The 17,978-nt window shown below is 41.4% G+C and overlaps 2 protein-coding genes across 21 annotated transcripts in view; one reads left to right on the top strand and one right to left on the bottom strand.

The window, feature by feature from the left end:
- The window catches only part of TPGS2 (tubulin polyglutamylase complex subunit 2), a 64,277-nt gene extending 53,538 nt beyond the window's left edge, over window positions 1-10,739 (bottom strand). For all 5 annotated transcript variants that reach the window (XM_086372722.1, XM_086372723.1, XM_086372720.1 and 2 more), the window contains exon 1: window positions 10,630-10,739. Coding sequence is in view for 2 of the 5 variants with exons in the window: in XM_086372720.1 (XP_086228846.1) it covers window positions 10,630-10,711 (82 nt within the window). In the remaining 3 variants the exon portion in view is untranslated. The remainder of the gene's footprint in view (window positions 1-10,629) is intronic.
- Window positions 10,740-10,873: 134 nt separating this feature from the next.
- KIAA1328 (KIAA1328 ortholog) overlaps window positions 10,874-17,978 on the top strand; it is a 425,847-nt gene continuing 418,742 nt past the window's right edge. For 10 of the 16 annotated variants that reach the window (XM_086372655.1, XM_086372653.1, XM_086372654.1 and 7 more), the window contains exon 1: window positions 10,874-11,174. In XM_086372655.1, the coding sequence (XP_086228781.1) occupies window positions 10,874-11,174 (301 nt within the window). The other 6 variants (XM_086372662.1, XM_086372659.1, XM_086372663.1 and 3 more) reach the window with 4 other exon arrangements.

Raw genomic sequence — 17,978 nt, 5'->3', positions numbered from 1 at the left:
CTTCAACACCACAGTTCAAAAGCATCAATTCTTCAGCACTCAGCTTTCTTTACAGTCCAACTCTCACACCCATACATGACCACTAGAAAAACCATAGCCTTGACTAGACGGATCTTTGTTGGCAAAGTAATGTCTCTGCTTTTTGATATGCTATCGATGTTGGTCATAACTTTCCTTCCAAGGAGTAAGCATCTTTTAATTTCAAGGCTGCAATCACCATCTGCAGTGATTTTGGAGCCCCCCAAAATAAAGTCTGACACTGTTTCCACTGTTTCCCCATCTATTTCCCATAAAGTGATGGGACCAGATGCGATCTTAGTTTTCTGAATGTTGAGCTTTAAGGCAACTTTTTCACTCTCCTCTTTTACTTTCATCAAGAGGCTTTTTAGTTCCTCTTTACTTTCTGCCATAAGGGTGGTGTCATCTGCATATCTGAGGTTATTGATATTTCTCCTGGCAGTCTTGATTCCAGCTTGTGCTTCTTCCAGCCCAGTGTTTCTCATGATGTACTCTGCATAGAAGTTAAATAAGCAGGGTGACAATACACAGCCTTGACGTACTCCTTTTCCTATTTGGAACCAGTCTGTTGTTCCATGTCCAGTTCTAACTGTTGCTTCCTGACCTTACTTCTGTTAATTTAACTTTATACTAAGTATTTTACTGTTTTGACCCAATTATAAATTGAATTGTTTTTACAGGTTTATTTTTGGACTTGTTCATTGCTAAGCTATAGGGTTTTGTTTGTTTTTTTTCCTTTTTTTGTGTGTGGATTTCTTAGGACTTTCTTTTTAATACATGGAGCATGTTATCTGCAAATAGCTCTTTACTTCTTTCCTTCCCACTTGTATGTCTTTATTTCATTCTCTTGCTTAACTACCCTGACTAGAATCTCAGTAAAATGCTGAATAGAAGTGGTAAGAGGGGAGTTCTTATTTTGCAGAAAAGAGAGAATGTAGCATACCTGAGACTGTAATATTTAGAGACATCTGCTTGTAAGGTTGGTCCTTGGTTAGCATCTGGGAACTTGGATTTCAAGAGGATTTCTACCATTCCCTGGTGAGAATGGCTCACTGTACTCACTTGCTATTGCAGACAGTATGGTTTATGCTGCTGCTGCTAATTCGCTTCAGTTGTGTCTGACTCTGTGCAACCCCAGAGACAGCAGCCCACCAGGCTCCCCCGTCCCTGGGATTATCCAGGCAAGAACACTGGAGTGGGTTGCCATTTCCTTCTAAGCACCTGCTTTCCTCTGGGAGTCTCAAATTTGGTACATATTAGGTAGAGGGTGTCTACATAATGCATTTCCAATAAAAGGTATGGACTCCTGGGTCACATGAGCTTCCCTAGTAGACAACATTTCAGATGTATTGTCACATGTTGCTGGAATAATTAAGGGTGTCCCATGTGATTCCTGGAGAAGACAATGGCACCCCACTCCGGTACTCTTGCCTGGAAAATCCCATGGACGGAGGAGCCTGGTAGGCTGCAGTCCATGGGGTCGTGAAGAGTTGGACACGGCTGAGCGACTTCACTTTCACTTTTCACTTTCATGCATTGGAGAAGGAAGTGGCAACCCACTCCAGTGTTCTTGCCTGGAGAATCCCAGGGACGAGGGAGCCTGGTGGGCTGCCATCTACGGGGTCGCACAGAGTTGGACACGACTGAAGCTAGTTAGCAACAGCAGCAGCAGCATGTGATTCCACTAAGAGAAGACTCTTGAAAACTTACATCTGGTTTACTTAATCTTCCCACGTGTACCTTTCCCTTTGCTTCTACTATAATAAATCAGAACATGACTTTCTCTCAAGTCCTGTAACCTCAACTTGGTGTGGTGCTGGAGATCCCAGGAACATTTGTCTTGTTCCTGATTTTACTGGGAAAGTATCCAGTTTCTCACCATTAAGTAAATGTTGGCTGTGGGTTCTTCATAGATACCCTTCATCATGTTGAGGAAGTTTGATTTTTGCTTTTTTCATTCTATCCCACAATTCAGGTATGTTCTGTCATCAGAGAACACATCTTGTATGATATAAATTCTTCAGAATTTATTTTGGCTTGCATAACGGTCTAACATATGGTTTATTCTTGAGGTTACTCCATGTATACTTGAGAAGAATTTTATTATACTGTTTCTGATAAAGTGTTCTACAGATGTCTGTTAGGTAGAGTCAATTTAGTGTTGCTTAAGTTTACTAGTTCCAAGTTCACTTTATGCCCATCTGTTTTATCAACTGTTGTTAAGTAGGGTATCATCTGAGACTATTATTGTTGAATTATCTATTTCTCCTTTCAACACTGTCAGTTTTTGCTTCATATATTTTGGACCTTCAGTTCAGTTCAGTTGCTCAGTAGTGTCCAACTCTTTGAGACCCCATGAATCACAGCATACCAGGCCTCCCTGTCCATCACCAACTCCCGGAGTTCACTCAGACTCACGTCCATCGAGTCAGTGATGCCATCCAGCCATCTCATCCTCTGTCATCCCCTTCTCCTCCTGCCCCCAATCCCTCCCAGCATCGGACTCTTTGCCAATGAGTCAATTCTTTGCATCAGGTGGCCAAAGTACTGGAGTTTCAGCTTTAGCATCATTCCTTTCAAAGAACACCCAGGGCTGATCTCCTTCAGAATGGACTGGTTGGATCTCCTTGCAGTCCAAGGGACTCTCAAGAGTCTTCTCCAACACCACAGATCAAAAGCATCAATTCTTCGGCGCTCAGCCTTCTTCACAGTCCAACTCTCACATCCATACATGACCACAGGAAAAACCATAGCCTTGACTAGACGGACCTTTGTTGGCAAAGTAATGTCTCTGCTTTTCAATATGCCATCCAGGTTGGTCGTAACTTTCCTTCCAAGGAGTAAGCGTCTTTTAATTTCATGGCTGCAGTCACCATCTGCAGTGATTTTGGAGCCCCCAAAATAAAGTCTGACACTGTTTCCACTGTTTCCCCATCTATTTCCCATGAAGTGATGGGACCAGATGCCATGATCTTCGTCTTCTGAACATTGAGCTTTAAGCCAACTTTTTCACTCTCCTCTTTCACTTTCATCAAGAGGCTTTTTTGTTCCTCTTCACTTTCTGCCATAAGGGTGAAAGTGAGGTTATTGATATTTGAGGTTATTGATATTTCTCCTGGCAGTCTTGATTCCAGCTTGTGTTTCTTCCAGTCCAGCGTTTCTCATGATGTACTCTACATATAAGTTAAATAAGCAGGGTGACAATGTACAGCCTTAACGTACTCCTTTTCCTATTTGGAACCAGTCTGTTGTTCCATGTCCAGTTCTAACTGTTGCTTCCTGACCTGCATACAGATTTCTCAAGAGGCAGGTCAGATGGTCTGGTATTCCCATCTCTTTCAGAATTTTCCACAGTTTATTGTGATCCACACAGTCAAAGGCTTTGGCATAGTCAATAAAGCAGAAATAGATGTTTTTCTGGAACTCTCTTGCTATTTCCATGATCCAGCAGATGTTGGCAATTTAATCTCTGTTTCCTCTGCCTTTTCTAAAACCAGCTTGAACATCAGGAAGTTCACGGTTCACGTATTGCTGAAGTCTGGCTTGGAGAATTTTGAGCATTACTTTACTAGCGTGTGAGATGAGTGCAATTGTGCGGTAGTTTGAGCATTCTTTGGCATTGCCTTTGGGATTGGAATGAAAACTGACCTTTTCCAGTCCTGTGGCCACTGCTGAGTTTTCCAAATTTGCTGGCATATTGAGTGCAGCACTTTCACAGCATCATCTTTCAGGATATAGGTACATATATGATAATTGTTTTGTTTTCCTAGGCATTGATATCTATTATCATCATGAACCATCCTCCTTTGTTTCTAATAATGAACTTTGTTTTAAAGCTTATTTTACCTGCTGTTAGTATAGCCACTCAAGCTCCACTTTGGGTTCTATTTGCATGGTATATTCCACCCCCTCCCCCATACTTTCAGTTTTAACCTGTTTGTGTCTTTAAATACAAAATGTGTCTCTTGTAGACTAGGTATATTTGAATCATGTTTTTGCTTTTCTAAAATCTGATGTCAATCTCTGCCTTCTCATTGAAGTGTTTAGTCCATTTGCATTAAATGTAACTACTGATAAGGTAGGATTTATTTCTGCCATTATGCTATTTCTTTCTGAGTCATCACCAGCAATATTTTCAGCATTGCTATAGTTGATTTCTAATATCAGTCTGTTAGTGGTGATTTATTAGACTTTGTCTACTAAGTTCCTGAAAATTCTTCCAGCTTCCACCCATTTCCTAGTCTCAAAGATGCTTCCACATAGGTATGTGTAGTAGCAGAACCCATTTCCAGGTAACGAAACATAGACATTAGTTTCTATGCTGCATAACTACTGTAAATTTTTAGCATTGGTAAGATGAAGGACACTATCCTCTTGATGGCCATCAGCTAGAGGGCTGCTCTCAGCTCCTACAGACTAGTCACAGTTCCTTGCCATTGGTCCTCTCATAGGATGTCTCACAACATGGCAGCTTAGCTTTTCAAAGCCAGGAGGAAATCCATCTGACTTCTACTTCTCTTTTAGAATGCCCTGCTGATTATGTAAGGCCCACCTAGGATAATGACCCTTTTAAGTCAAAGTTAACTGATTAGGTACTTTAGTTACATACACAAAAACCCTTTGCCTTTGTCATATAATGTAACCTAAGCCATGGCATAACATCCCTCATTTTCACAGGTCCTGCCCATTCTCAAGAGTAAAGGATTATATACAGGTAGCACTGGACATCACCATGGACACCAGCAGATGGTCAATACTGAAATCAGATTGATTATATTCTTTGAACCCAAAGATGGAGAAGCTCTATACAGTCAGCAAAAATAAGACTGGGAGCTGACTGTGGCTCAGACCATGAACTCTTTATTGCAAAATTCAGACTTAAATTGAAGTAAGTAGAGAAAACCACTAGACGATTCAGGTATGACCTAAATCAAATCCCTTACGATTATATAGTGGAAGTGAGAAATAGATTCAGATTAGATATGATGGACAGAGTGCCTGAAGAAATATGGATAGAGGTTTGTAACATTGTATAGGAGGCAGGGATCAAGACAATCCCCAAGAAAAAGAAATGCAAAAAGGCAAAATGGTTGTCTGAGGAGTCCTTACAAAGAACTGTGAAAAAAGAGAAGCAAAAGGCAAAGGAGAAAAAAAATATATATATATACCATTTGAATGAAGAGTCCCAAAGAAGAGCAAGGAGAGATAAGACTTCCTCAGTGATCAATGCAAAGAAATAGAGGAAAACAACAAAATGGGAAAGACTGGAGATCTCTTCAAGAAAATTAGAGATACCAAGGGAACATTTCATGCAAAGATGGGCTCATTAAAGGACAGAAATGAGATGGACTTAACAGAAGCAGAAGATATTAAGAAGAGTTGGCAAGAATACACAGAACTATAAAAAAGATCTTTATGACCCAGATAATCACAATGGTGTGATCATTCACCTTGAGCCAGACATCCTGGAATGTGAAGTCAACTGGGCCTTAGGAATCATTACTACGAACAAAGGGAGTGGAGGTGATGGAATTCCAGTTGAGCTATTTCAAATTCTAAAATATGATGCTGTGAAAGTGCTGCACTCAATATGCCAGCAAATTTGGAAAACTCAGCAGTGGCCACAGGACTGGAAAAGGTCAATTTTCATTCCAATCCCAAAGAAAGGCAATGCCAAAGAATGTTCAAACTACCGCACAATTGCACTCATCTCACATGCTAGTAAAATAATGCTCAAAATTCTCCAAGCCAGGCTTCAGCAATACGTGAACCATGAACTTCCAGATGTTCAAGCTGGTTTTAGAAAAGGCAGAGGAACCAGAGATCAAATTGCCAACATCTGCTGGATCATGGAAAAAGCAAGAGAGTTCGAGAAAAACATCTATTTTCTGCTTTATTGACTATGCCAATCCCTCTGACTGTGTGATAACAACAAATTGTGGGAAAATTCTTCAAGAGATGTGAATACCAGACCACCTGACCTGCCTCCTGAGAAATCTGTATGCAGGTCAGGAAGCAACATTTAGAACCAGACATGGAACAACAGATTGGTTCCAAATAGGGAAAGGAGTAGGTCAAGGCTGTACATTGTCACCCTGTTTATTTAACTTATACGCAGAGTACATCATGAGAAATGCTAGGCTGAATGAAGCACAAGCTGGAATCAAGATTGCCAGGAGAAATATCAATAACCTCAAATATGCAGATGACACTGCCCTTATGGCAAAAAGTGAAGAGGAACTGAAGAGCCTCTTGATTAAAATTAAAGAGGAGAGCAAAAAGTTGGCTTAAAACTCAACATTCAGAAAACTAAGATCATAACATCTGGTTTCATTATTTCATGGCAAATAGATGTGGAAACAATGGAAAGTGAGAGACTTTCTTTTATTGGGCTCCAAAATCATGGCAGATGGTGACTGCAGCTATGAAATAAAGACGCTTGCTCCTTGGATGAAAAGTTATGACCAACCTAGACAGCATATGTAAAAGCAGAGACATTACTTTGCCAATAAAGGTCCGTCTAGTCAAAGCTATGGTTTTTCCAGTAGGCATGTATGCATGTGAGAGTTGGACTATAAAGACAGCTGAGCACCGAAGAACTGGTGCTTTTGAACGGTGGTGTTGGAGAAGACTCTTGAGAGTCCCTTGGACTGCAAGGAGATCCAACCAGTCAGTCGTAAATGAAATCAGTCCTGAATATTCATCGGAAGGACTGATGCTGAAGGTCAAACTCCCAATACTTTGGCCACATGATGCGAAAAACTGACTCATTTGAAAAGACCATGATGCTGGGAAAGACTGAAGGTGGGAGAAGAGAACAGAGGATGAGATGAATGGATGGCATCACTGACTCAATGGACATGAGTTTGAGGAAACTCCGGGAGTTGGTGATGGGCAGGGAGGCCTAGCGTGCTGTGGTCCATGGGGTTGCAAAGAGTCAGGCACAATTGAGTAACTGAAGTGAACTGAAATGAGAACTGGAGGTCATCTTAGCAATCTGCCCACTTAGTTACACTATAGTTACATCCTTTAAACATCCTTTTGTCATAAAAGTAAATAACTGTTACATCATTCTTCAACTCTCCTCCCACCTTTGGTTTAGTCTTATATGCATGTATTTATGTATGTTTGTATTAGTCTGTATGAAAATAATGTTCAGCAGAAGGTTGAACATCTTTTTGCGGAAGGTTCCTCAGTCTATGTTTGATTTCATAAAATCTGTCCTCTAGTAGATTCCTCAGGATGGTTTAATGGGTGGAGAATTTCCTAAGTTCTTTTATTTGATAGACAGTTTGGATAGATATTAAATCCTTGGCTCACACTTTCTTTCACTGAATTTTCTATACTTGTTCATGTATTTTAATTTTGTTTGGAGTTTAAAGTTTTCTTCTACTTCAGTTCTTTTTTGGGAAGAGTCTTCCTCAGTTGTCTGTTTGACATTTTATTTCTTGATTCCAGCATTAGTTCTCTATGGGTTTTACTTTTCTCTCCTTCATTTTGCAATATGGTGTCATTTAAAAAGATTTCTAGGTTAGTGACACTAGTTTCTCCTTTCTGTTGGTTGTTTCAGCTGGCCTCTTTGGCTAGAATCATATCTGGGTCTGTTTGCTTGCCATGGATTCTTCTGGTGGTGAGAGAGTAGGGCAGGAAAAATTACGGTCTGGTCCTATGATTTGTTGCTTTTTCTCTTTTTACTCTGTTACTTTGCACATTTGCTATTCTCTGTCTTTAAGCAACAGTGAGAGTTTGGTTTTGGATAAAAATGTAGTTGTGGAGTTATTGCATATATTTTTGGAAGGAGATTTTTAGGAGGCTGCTTACCATATACCCACCACTGACTTCAGCTGCTTTGCTTTAAAAAATCCTCTTAATATACTGTCTTTTCAAACAACAAAGAAATGTGAAAACATACAGGCATGCCTGTTTTACCATGCTTTGCTTTATTGTGCTTCTCAAATATTGCCTTTTTTAAAAAATTTTTTACAAAGTGACAATTTGTGGCAATCTTGCATTCTTAAATAATTGTTAGTATTTTTCAGCAATAAAGTATTTTAAAGTTAAGGTATGTACATTTTTTAGACATAATGCTATCGCACACTTTAAATAGTGTAAACATAACTTTTACACACAGTGGAAACCAAAAATTTGTGAGACTCACTTTATTAGGATATTCACTTTACTGCAGTGGTCTGGATCCTAATTTCCAACATCTCTGAGGTATGTCTGCAAATGATTTTCGATTTGTGATTACTTGAAATTATTAGGTTTTGACTACATTTATAAATAGATTGCTTACAGGAGGCTAGATTTCCTATAAATTTAATTACCAGAGTTGTTTAATTCCTTAGGTAGGTTTTAACTTGTAACTGTTAGCAGTTTGCCAGACATCTGAAATACATAATAGAATATATTAAATGCATAAATGAAATTTAAAATGTTTATAGACATTTAATTATGTAGGCCTTTAAATCAAACTGACAGCTTAAGGGACATTTAGTTAGCTTGACCTGAGTAGATTAAACATTTATTAAAAGAAAATAATTTTTTTAGAGAAAACTTTCTAGATTTATAAATATACAAATGAAGTTGAAACTCCAATACTTTGGCCATCTGATGTAAAGAGACTGAATGTTGGCAAAGACTGAGGGCAGGAGGAGAAGGGTGAGAGAGAATGAGATGGTTGGATAACATCATCATCTCAATGGACAGGAGTCTGAGCAAACTCTGGGAGATAGTGAGGGACAGGGAGCCTGGAACGCTGCAGTCTATGGGGTCGAAAAGAGTCGGACATGACTTAGTGACAGAACAACAACAATGAAGTATGTCTGTGGAATAGCAAGACCTGCCTAAGTCCAGAAGTACAAGAAGCAATAGGGCATAAGTCTGGGTAAGAATAAGGAGATAAGATATGAGTGGTCTTGGTGATTAGCTACACTCTAATTTCATTTCTAAAACTTACTGCTTCTCTCAAACACATCACGATGTTTCACACCTCATTTACTGTTTTAGGCACCGAGGAATATCAGTTCAGTTCAGTTCAGTTGCTCAGTTGTGTCCCACTCTTTGCAACCCCATGAAGTGCAGCATGCCAGGCTTCCCTGTCCATCACCAACACCTGGAGTTTACCCAAACTCATGTCCATTGAGTCGGGTGTCGCCATCCAACCCAGGCATATAAGGAAGAATAATACAAAGTTCCTAACCTCATGGACTTCAACTACAGAAAAGAGACAATTTAAAACAAACAAAAAATACATAATTTCAAATAGTGGCAAAGCCATGAGGATTTAAAAAAAAGGAGGATAAAGGACGACAGTGATAGGGAACGATGTTACTGGAACTGTATTCAGGGAAGGCTCCTCCTAGGTTGTGATATTTAATCAGAGATTTGAATGAAGTCAGAGAAAGACATTCAAAGGAAGAGAATTTCAGATGGAAGGTCTATGCTATGCTATGCTATGCTAAGTCACTTCAGCCGTGTCTGACTCTGTGCGACCCCACAGACGGCAGCCCACCAGGCTCCCCTGTCCCTGGGATTCTCCAGGCAAGAACACTGGAGTGGGCCGCCACCTCCTTCTCCAATGCATGAAAGTGAAAAGTGAAAGTGAAGTCGCTCAGTCGTGTCCGACTCTTAGCGACCTCATGGACTGCAGCCTAACAGGCTCCTCCATCCATGGGATTTTCCAGGCAAGAGTACTGGAGTGGGGTGCCATTGCCTTCTCCGAAGGTCTAGCGAATTGTAAAAGCCTTGACGTGGGAACAAGCTTAGTGGGTTCATGGTACAACAAGGAGGCGACTGTGGCAAAAGAGAGTGAAAGTAAAGTCAGAAAGACAGTTGAGGGTAAATTATAGGAGACTGGTGGGTCATGGCACAAAATCTGGATTTTATTATGAATGCAAAAGGAAGGTGTTGAAATGTACTATTTGGCCTGCTTAGACTGCCTTTCTCCTCCTCGGTTATCTGGCTCACTTCCACTTGTCTTTCAAAATCAGCATCATCTCCTGTGGGACATATTTCTTAGCTCTCCAGAAAACATCAATCACCTCCTTCTGTGTGCTACCTCTGAGCAATAACGAATGACTGAACTGTGTGTGTGTTTCATTTCATTGTAGAGTAGCTCCAGCATTTAATGTAGTAGTAGGTGCTAAGGGAAGGTTCCATAAAGGAAAACCACCCATTCAACGGTGCAAACCTTGACTTCTCTGGACCAATTCAGGTGCCATTCACACGGAGGCGCATGGGAACGGTTGCCCTGGGAGGTCGGCTGCAACCTTCCCCCACCTCGCTCTTGCCACCTGAAGCCAAGAAGGCCTCTCAGGACAGCCAGCCTCCCACTGTCAGGGGCCTGCTGTTTTCCCTCAGCACATCTATTCCCGCGTCCTTTCTGGATCCTGTGGTGGGATTTCGGATGGGGTGACCTTCGGGCTTAGCGTGTCTGCATCCACACTTTCGGCAAACGGTCCCCTGGCCCAGTCAACGCACCTTCTGAACAAGGGGACGTAAAGTCGCGATGTCCACTGGCCTAGAGAGTCCAGCTCCTGCCGCGCCTCCGTGCTTCCGCGACACACCCTTCGTCCCGCAGTCGCCCTCACGGCCCCCCGCCCCACTCACCTAGGATGCGAGTGACCCCCAAGGTCAGCTTCTCCAGGTGCGGCTTGCTGCTGCCCAGCAGCGGGGGCGACGTCTCCTCCATGTCTCGCGTCCCGGCTCCGCGTGCGGCCGGGGAAGGGGTGGGGACCGGGCGAGGGAGCGGGGCGGGCCGGAGGGCCGGACACCGCCCGGGAGGCGCGGCCGTCAAGTTCGCGGCATGCCGGGACTTGTAGTGCTCGGCGCCTGAGAGGGCTGCAGGACGGAGATGAGGGGCCCGGGCTGCTCGGGGGGTAGTAGTTCCCCGAGGCGTTTGTTCCCGCTGCCCCGGCGGGTGCTCCACACCAGGTCGCCGGGACCCAGCGACCCCTCCGGCCGGACCGTCCCGCCCCGCCGGGGCCGGCCGCGCAAGCGGGGGCGGGCCTCTGTGTCGTGTGGCCAATCCGGACCGGGCCTGGGGGCCGGGGCGGGGCGGCCCCGGCGCGACGCCCCGAGTGGCGGTTGTTTCAAGATGGCGGACGTGGCGGGCCCCTCCCGCCCGGGCGCGGCGGCGTTCTGGAGCCGGGACTGTATCCTTTGCCCGCTTGACAGGGGGCGCCGGCGCCTTTCCCGGGGCGAGCGGTCGCGAGGGACTCGGAGCGGAAGGGAGAAGCTCGCTGCGGACCTCGGGGGCGGGGCCGTGCAGTCGGGCCGCCGGGCAGTCCCCTTGCTTGGGTATTAGGTGGCAGAGAGCCTGCACTGTTTCTCCAGGCTGGAGTTCTAGGTGTGGGGACTCGACCCAAGCTGTTTCCCTGCCGTCCTTGGCGGTGAGCTCCGGAAAGACGACCTAGAGTCGGGGGCTGGAAGGGGCCCAATGCCTGAGGCGACCTGCGGCCGGCCGGGTCTGTGAGGAGTGAGCTTCTGGAGGAGGGCACGGTGTTGGGTGGTCCAGGAGCTTTTCGTCTTGGTTTAGAAGTATCCCTGGCCTGCACTGTTAGGAGCAAGTCAGGACCTCGTCGGACTTCGAAGGCCTGGCAGTGACGATGTATTTTCATACTTAGATCTTCAGAGAATCGTAGGACTTGGTTTCACAGGGACGTGATCTGGTGATGCTGATGATGCTGATGATGGAATCAGATGCGATGCAGATTTTAGGGCCTGGGAGTAGTGTGATTTGTATGTAGGTTGCGGGTCACCGCTAGCAGGGTTAAATCAGTTCGTGGATAGTTCTATGGTAGAGAAGCGGTGGCGCTTTTACCCTTGGAGTAATGAGATGTTTGACAAAACTGGTTCTTTTGCCTGCGTTAGGTACACTGTTCCAGATTGATCTTTGGTCCCTTGCTTCATGTTCCAGGAGAGTTACCTGAAAGGAGGGCGTTCCGTGTGTTGGATGCCCACAGAGGCAAGCCTTTTTGTCTGTTTGCTAGGATTGGCCATAGCATTGTTAGAGGCATTGCTGTTAACTTCTCCTGAATCGTTCTTTGCAGGTTCTACTTAGCTAGTCAGTAAAACTCAAGAAGTTATATTATCAATTCCCCTTGTTGGATTACTAGGATTAAAGTGTCATGCCTTGGAGAGTGGGGCATTTTTGGATTTCTTGCTGCTGAGTGTTTGGTGTTATGGACTTTCTAAGCATTATTGCCATTTGTGTGTAAGAGGTTGGAGACCATCAAGTGAAATTGTGATCCTACACTGTGGATAAAAAGCACACTAATACACTATGCAAATTAAATATTTTTTTCTTTACCTGTCAGGAGAATATGTGCATCGGGAGCAGCTGGACTGAATTGGGAAGTCAGGAAATTGGGATGAGTCTTTCTCGTGAAACATTGCCTCTGCAATGTTAGAATTTTGTGATAGAGATATATGAAACTTATTAACTTATAATGTTCTTCAGTGTAATCATTTTCATAACCATCTATGTGGCTTTTGTTATTATCCCTTAAATTTCTGTATAACCAATGCTATTGTGCTGATATGAAATGTATAAGGATATTGTTCTGATATATAATAGAATGTATGTGGGTGTGGATAGGGGATACAGTCTGTTGCACTGGGTATGATTAAGTTAATAGGTATGTAAACAGAATCTATGCTCTTGGTCTTAGCAGCCTTGTACTCAATTGTTTATATAGTCATATTACTCTGTATTTCATATAGATGTCATATAGCCTTCCTTTTCTCTTGCATTCTCCTTACTCTAAAAATTAATGTAAAATACTCATCTTTGCTGTGAAAGTGAGGAGTTGAAGTTATTTCAGGAAAATGGTGGTGATTACATTCTGTAGAAATTCAGATGTTTGAAAGGAGTTTCAAGGTTACCAGTATCACCTGTTTCCCCTCCCTATTCCATGTAATGACCAATTAATATCCAGCCTCAAATATTTTCATGTTATATCTGTAGGACTTAAAAGCATGTCAGATGTGAATTTGTTCCTGAATCTTTGCTAAAAAACATAATTATGAATCATTTAATTTAGTTATGTGTCTTTTGATCTTCTTGTAAAAAAATTTTTTTATTGGAATGTCTTTTGATCTTGATCTCTTTTCTCAATACACTGATGACTTCCCAGACCACCCCTGAAGTACCTATAGTTAGAACTTTCAATAGAAAAAGGCCAAAAAGTATATTTATCTGTAATCTGGTATTTTCACACTATTCAGAGATTTTTAGTGCCTTACCTAAGCAATTGGAGAAGTATGATTGAGAGATTTCCCATTCCTAAATGTTTCTGTCATGTGAGGATAGGTCATCTGTGACTGAAGGTCACCTTTTCATATTGTTGTTTTTATGAGTTGTGTATCTCCTGCACAGTATGATTCAGCAGTGCTGTTTTGCACAAGGTATTTCTTTATACCCAATGTGTAAACAGTGATATGCCATGTTGTCATTTTATGGCTTAAATCTACAAGTGAAATATACCCCTTTGGCCCTAAACTGCTTTCCTTCTTCATTATAGCTCTTGGTAATATCAAAAGAAATTAATATTTCTTCAGTATCTAAATTTGATTGCTGAAGTACACTCAAGTGTATTATCTTTAACAGTATTATAAACCTGATATTAACAAATATGAACTATAAAGGACCTGGTCAAAGCATTGCAGTAGCTATAATCTCTGCCATTGAGTTTTCAGTTAAATAGAGACTTTATGTTGATGTTAAAATAATGTCAGTTCAGTTCTGTCGCTCAGTTGTGTCTGACTCTTTGTGACCCCATGGACTGCAGCATTCAAGGCCTCCCTGTCCGTCACCAACTCCTAGAGTTTACTCAAACTCATGTCCATTGAGTTGGTGATGCCATCCAACCATCTCATCCTCTGTCATCCCCTTCTCCTCCGGCCTTCAATCTTTCCCAGCATCAGGGTCTTTTCAAATGAGTCAGTTCTTAGCGTCAGGTGGCCAAAGTATTGGAGTTTCAGCTTTGGCATCAGTCCTTCCAAAGAATATTCAGGACTGATTTCCTTTAGGATGGACTGGTTGGATCTCCTTGCTGTCCAAAGGACTCTCAAGAGTCTTCTCCAACACCACCATTCAAAAGCATCAATTCTTCAGCACTCAGCCATCTTTATAGTCCAACTCTCACATCCATACGTGACTACTGGAAAAACCGTATGTGTCAGGAAAATCATTATGGTTAGTAATGATGATACACATGTTGCTGATAAGTGATTCACTCTCACAAGGTTATTGCAGAACGGGAAGTACCAAGTTTATTTTCTTCACATCGTATTGCTCTAGGATCAGATCAGATCAGATCAGTTGCTCAGTCGTGTCCGACTCTTTGCGACCTCATGAATCGCAGCACACCAGGCCTCCCTGTCCATCACCAACTCCCGGAGTTCACTCAGACTCACGTCCATCGAGTCAGTGATGCCATCCAGCCATCTCATCCTCTGTCGTCCCCTTCTCCTCCTGCCCCCAATCCCTCCCAGCATCAGAGTCTTTTCCAATGACTCAACTCTTCACATGAGGTGGCCAAAGTACTGGAGTTTCAGCTTTAGCATCATTCCTTCCAAAGAAATCCCAGGGCTGATCTCCTTCAGAATGGACTGGTTGGATCTCCTTGCAGTCCAAGGGACTCTCAAGAGTCTTCTCCAACACCACAGTTCAAAAGCATCAATTCTTCGGCACTCAGCCTTCTTCACAGTCCAACTCTCACATCCATACATGACCACAGGAAAAACCATAGGGTTGACTAGATGAACCTTTGTTGGCAAAGTAATGTCTCTGCTTTTGAATATGCTATCTAGGTTGGTCATAACTTTCCTTCCAAGGAGTAAGCATCTTTTAATTTCATGGCTGCAGTCACCATCTGCAGTGTAGCTCTAGGATAGGTATATTTATTTCTCCCTACCATTTCTGGCTTGGGTTTCTGCTTGCCACTTTAATTTCTGAAACTTGGGCATTAAAGACTTTATAACTTGATGTACTTTTCCTATTGAGGCACTTCCAGATGAACCAAGTGGAACTAAGGTGACAGAACACAATAAGAGGTCCAAATTGTGTCTCTTTAACTTTCCTATGAAATATACATTTGTTGGGAATTGGTATTTGAAGAAGATAAATATTTGGGTTCTCAAAAATAATTGGATGAAGATAGATTACAAAAAATTAGAAAGTATGTGTTGGATGGAGGCAAGTTCAGATATATTTTGTCTTATTTATAAAAACTTTTGTTAAGATCAGTTTATTTAGTGGTCTTATATTTGAAAAAGAAATTTGGTGTAGCTGTAGCTGGTGGTGTTTGTTTGCATATTTTGAATAGGACAAAGAGAGAAAGACAACATTGAGAGTTGTTGGACAGTGCCTCATGGGATTAAATAAATACCAATTTCATTCATTCCTAGATGGTTTACTATGATCCAGGCATTCTTTGATCTTAGAGATACAACATTGAACAAAACAATGCAGATTTTCACTGGCTTGGTGCTTACATATTAGTGAAATGAAATTAGTTCATGAATAAGTAAAATAATATTTTATGATTATGGGTGCTATGGAGAAAAATAAAGGAGGAAGAGGGTAGCTGTTAATGTCATGGGGGTCTTTTGTGTTTTGATAACTGTTGCTTTGTAGTATTTTGAAACCAGGAATTGTGATGCCCCCAGCTTTGTTCTTCTTTCTCCAGATTGCTTTGACTAATTAAGGTCTTTTGTGGTTCCATACAAATTTTAAGATTGTTTGTTTTACAATATTTCTTTGAAAAATGACTTTGGAATTTTGCTTTGAATCTGTAGATTGCTTTATGGACATTTTAACAATATTTTAATTCATGAGCGTGAATTTCTTTCATTTTCCTTCAGTTTCTTTCATCAGTGTCTTAAACTTTTCAGCGTACAGGTCTCTCACCTCTTTGGTTAAATTTTCTAGATTTTTTTTACTCTTTTTTTGATGCAGTGGTAAATTGGATTTTTCCCCCCTAATTTGTCTTCCTGGTGGTTATTCTTGTATAAAAATATAACAGATTTTTATTTATTGATTTTGTATTCTGCACCTTCTGTTTATCAGCAATCTGAATTTGATTATTCCAGCAGTTTTTCAGTAGAATCTTTAGTGTTTTCTATATGTAATATCATGTCATCTGCAAATGCATGTTTGTCAAAGGCTTCTATAGTTTGTTTTTCTTAAAGAAATAGGAAGCAAAGTTATTAGCTTAGAATAAAGATGGGGGAAATGGTATCAGGTTTAAGAAGAGAAGAGAAAGTATAAAATATTTGATGAGCTTCTGAGTCAAGGTATGGCTAAGTAGGTCCCTCAGTGGCTGGTCCCTTCCAGCTATGAGCAGACTCCTTTGTGGATGGTCTAGAGAAGTGTAGTATGTTTTCCAGGACTCAGTTATGTCAGTCTTTCCATAGGTCATCCTTGGAGATGGAGAATATTCTGCAAATTCATCCCTATTTTATATTTTAACTGAGGACCCTGTCATATGGAGCGTGTCCTGGGTCATCTTGAATTTTTTCCCCTGGGTACTTTTTCCCATGTGTATATTTCCAACAGTGAATAATTAAACAGTAACTGAAGAGTCCCAGAGGATGTAAAAAAATGACTCTACTGCTAAAGAGTCTGCACAATTTCAGCTTGTAAAGCTTTTGTTTTGGATTAGGTATCAATGAATTTAGAAACGCTCTGCTCCAGTATTAGTTACAGTCAATTTCCTTGGACTAGTGGGGTCTAATTTTTGTTAGTTTACTTGTCTTATGTGCCTCCTGAAATTTTCTGTGTTCATCCCTGATGTCTGAGGGAGTTTAAAGTTTTTAGAGGCACTAGTTACCAGCCAAAGTCTTGAAGCTGTGATAGTGCATATGCTGCTGAGGAGAGCTGAACCACCTAGCAAGTCAGACAGTAAGCACCACCATTGTGTTCCTAAATTTCCTTCACGAGTCTAGGCATTTCCAGTCAGCATTCACTGAAAAGATTCCATTTCTAGAATTGGTTCTAAACTGAAAAATATTGGCTTTCTAACATGTTTTATCCACTGTTTTATTCCCATCTGCTCCCAGGAGGAAATAGTTAATAATTGATTTGTCTACAAATTTTGGAAAACAAAGTATTCATAAAGTAACAGAAAACTTTGGACTTTTCTAGGTCATTTGGAAAATAATTGTTTAGACACCTGCTTCCTGGATGTGTAATAGAAGGTTATCAAATGGTAGACATACCTGGATTTAAATCTAGTTCAGAATAAAATTTTATTTCTGAAAAGTAAACTTTATTATATTGGTTTCCTTTCTGTATCAGTGTTCGGCTCAGCTGGTAAAGAATCCGCCTGCGTTGCAGGAGACCTGGGTTTGATCCTTGGGTTGGGCGGATCCCCTGGAGAGGGGAATGGCTACCCACTCCAGTATTCTGGCCTGGAGAATTCCATAGACTGTATAGTCCATGGGGTTGCAAAGAGTTAGACACAACTGAGTGACCTTCACTTTCACCCTTTCAAAATTTCTCCTTTTGAAATTCGAAATAGTTCTTTTTGTCTTAAATTTCTTCCACTTGTTAAATAGCAGGGCTTCTTGAGACGTTTCATGAACGTACTGTGGAAGAATAAAAAATATTTTTGTGTTTGCATAATTGAGGTGCCCTTAAACAGTATTCTTCAAAGCTAAAACTCATTTTGAAATAACATATTCATGCCTCAGATAACTTGTCTGTTCACCAAAGATGAGCACAATGGAGCATTTAACTCCTTGTTTACAAAAGGAAAGAAAATGAAACTACAGCAGAATTTATAGTGTTGGGTATGTCATTTGGGAATAAGAATGGATAAAACTTTAATGGAACATGGCGTTCCAGCATTTTTACAAAGCAGATAGTTGTGAATATATAAAGATGAACTTTAAAAGATTATTAATTTTGCTACATTTATTTTCATTATATTACTTCCTAGTTTTGTTTTTAA

The sequence above is a fragment of the Bos grunniens genome, chromosome 24 (assembly GCF_055505025.1).
Source record: "Bos grunniens cultivar Pamir isolate PY7600 chromosome 24, Bosgru_T2T1.0, whole genome shotgun sequence".
In the NCBI taxonomy this organism is placed as follows: domain Eukaryota; kingdom Metazoa; phylum Chordata; class Mammalia; order Artiodactyla; family Bovidae; genus Bos; species Bos grunniens.
Note: the sequence above shows the minus strand (reverse complement) of the source record. Positions and strands in the feature narration are given on the sequence as shown.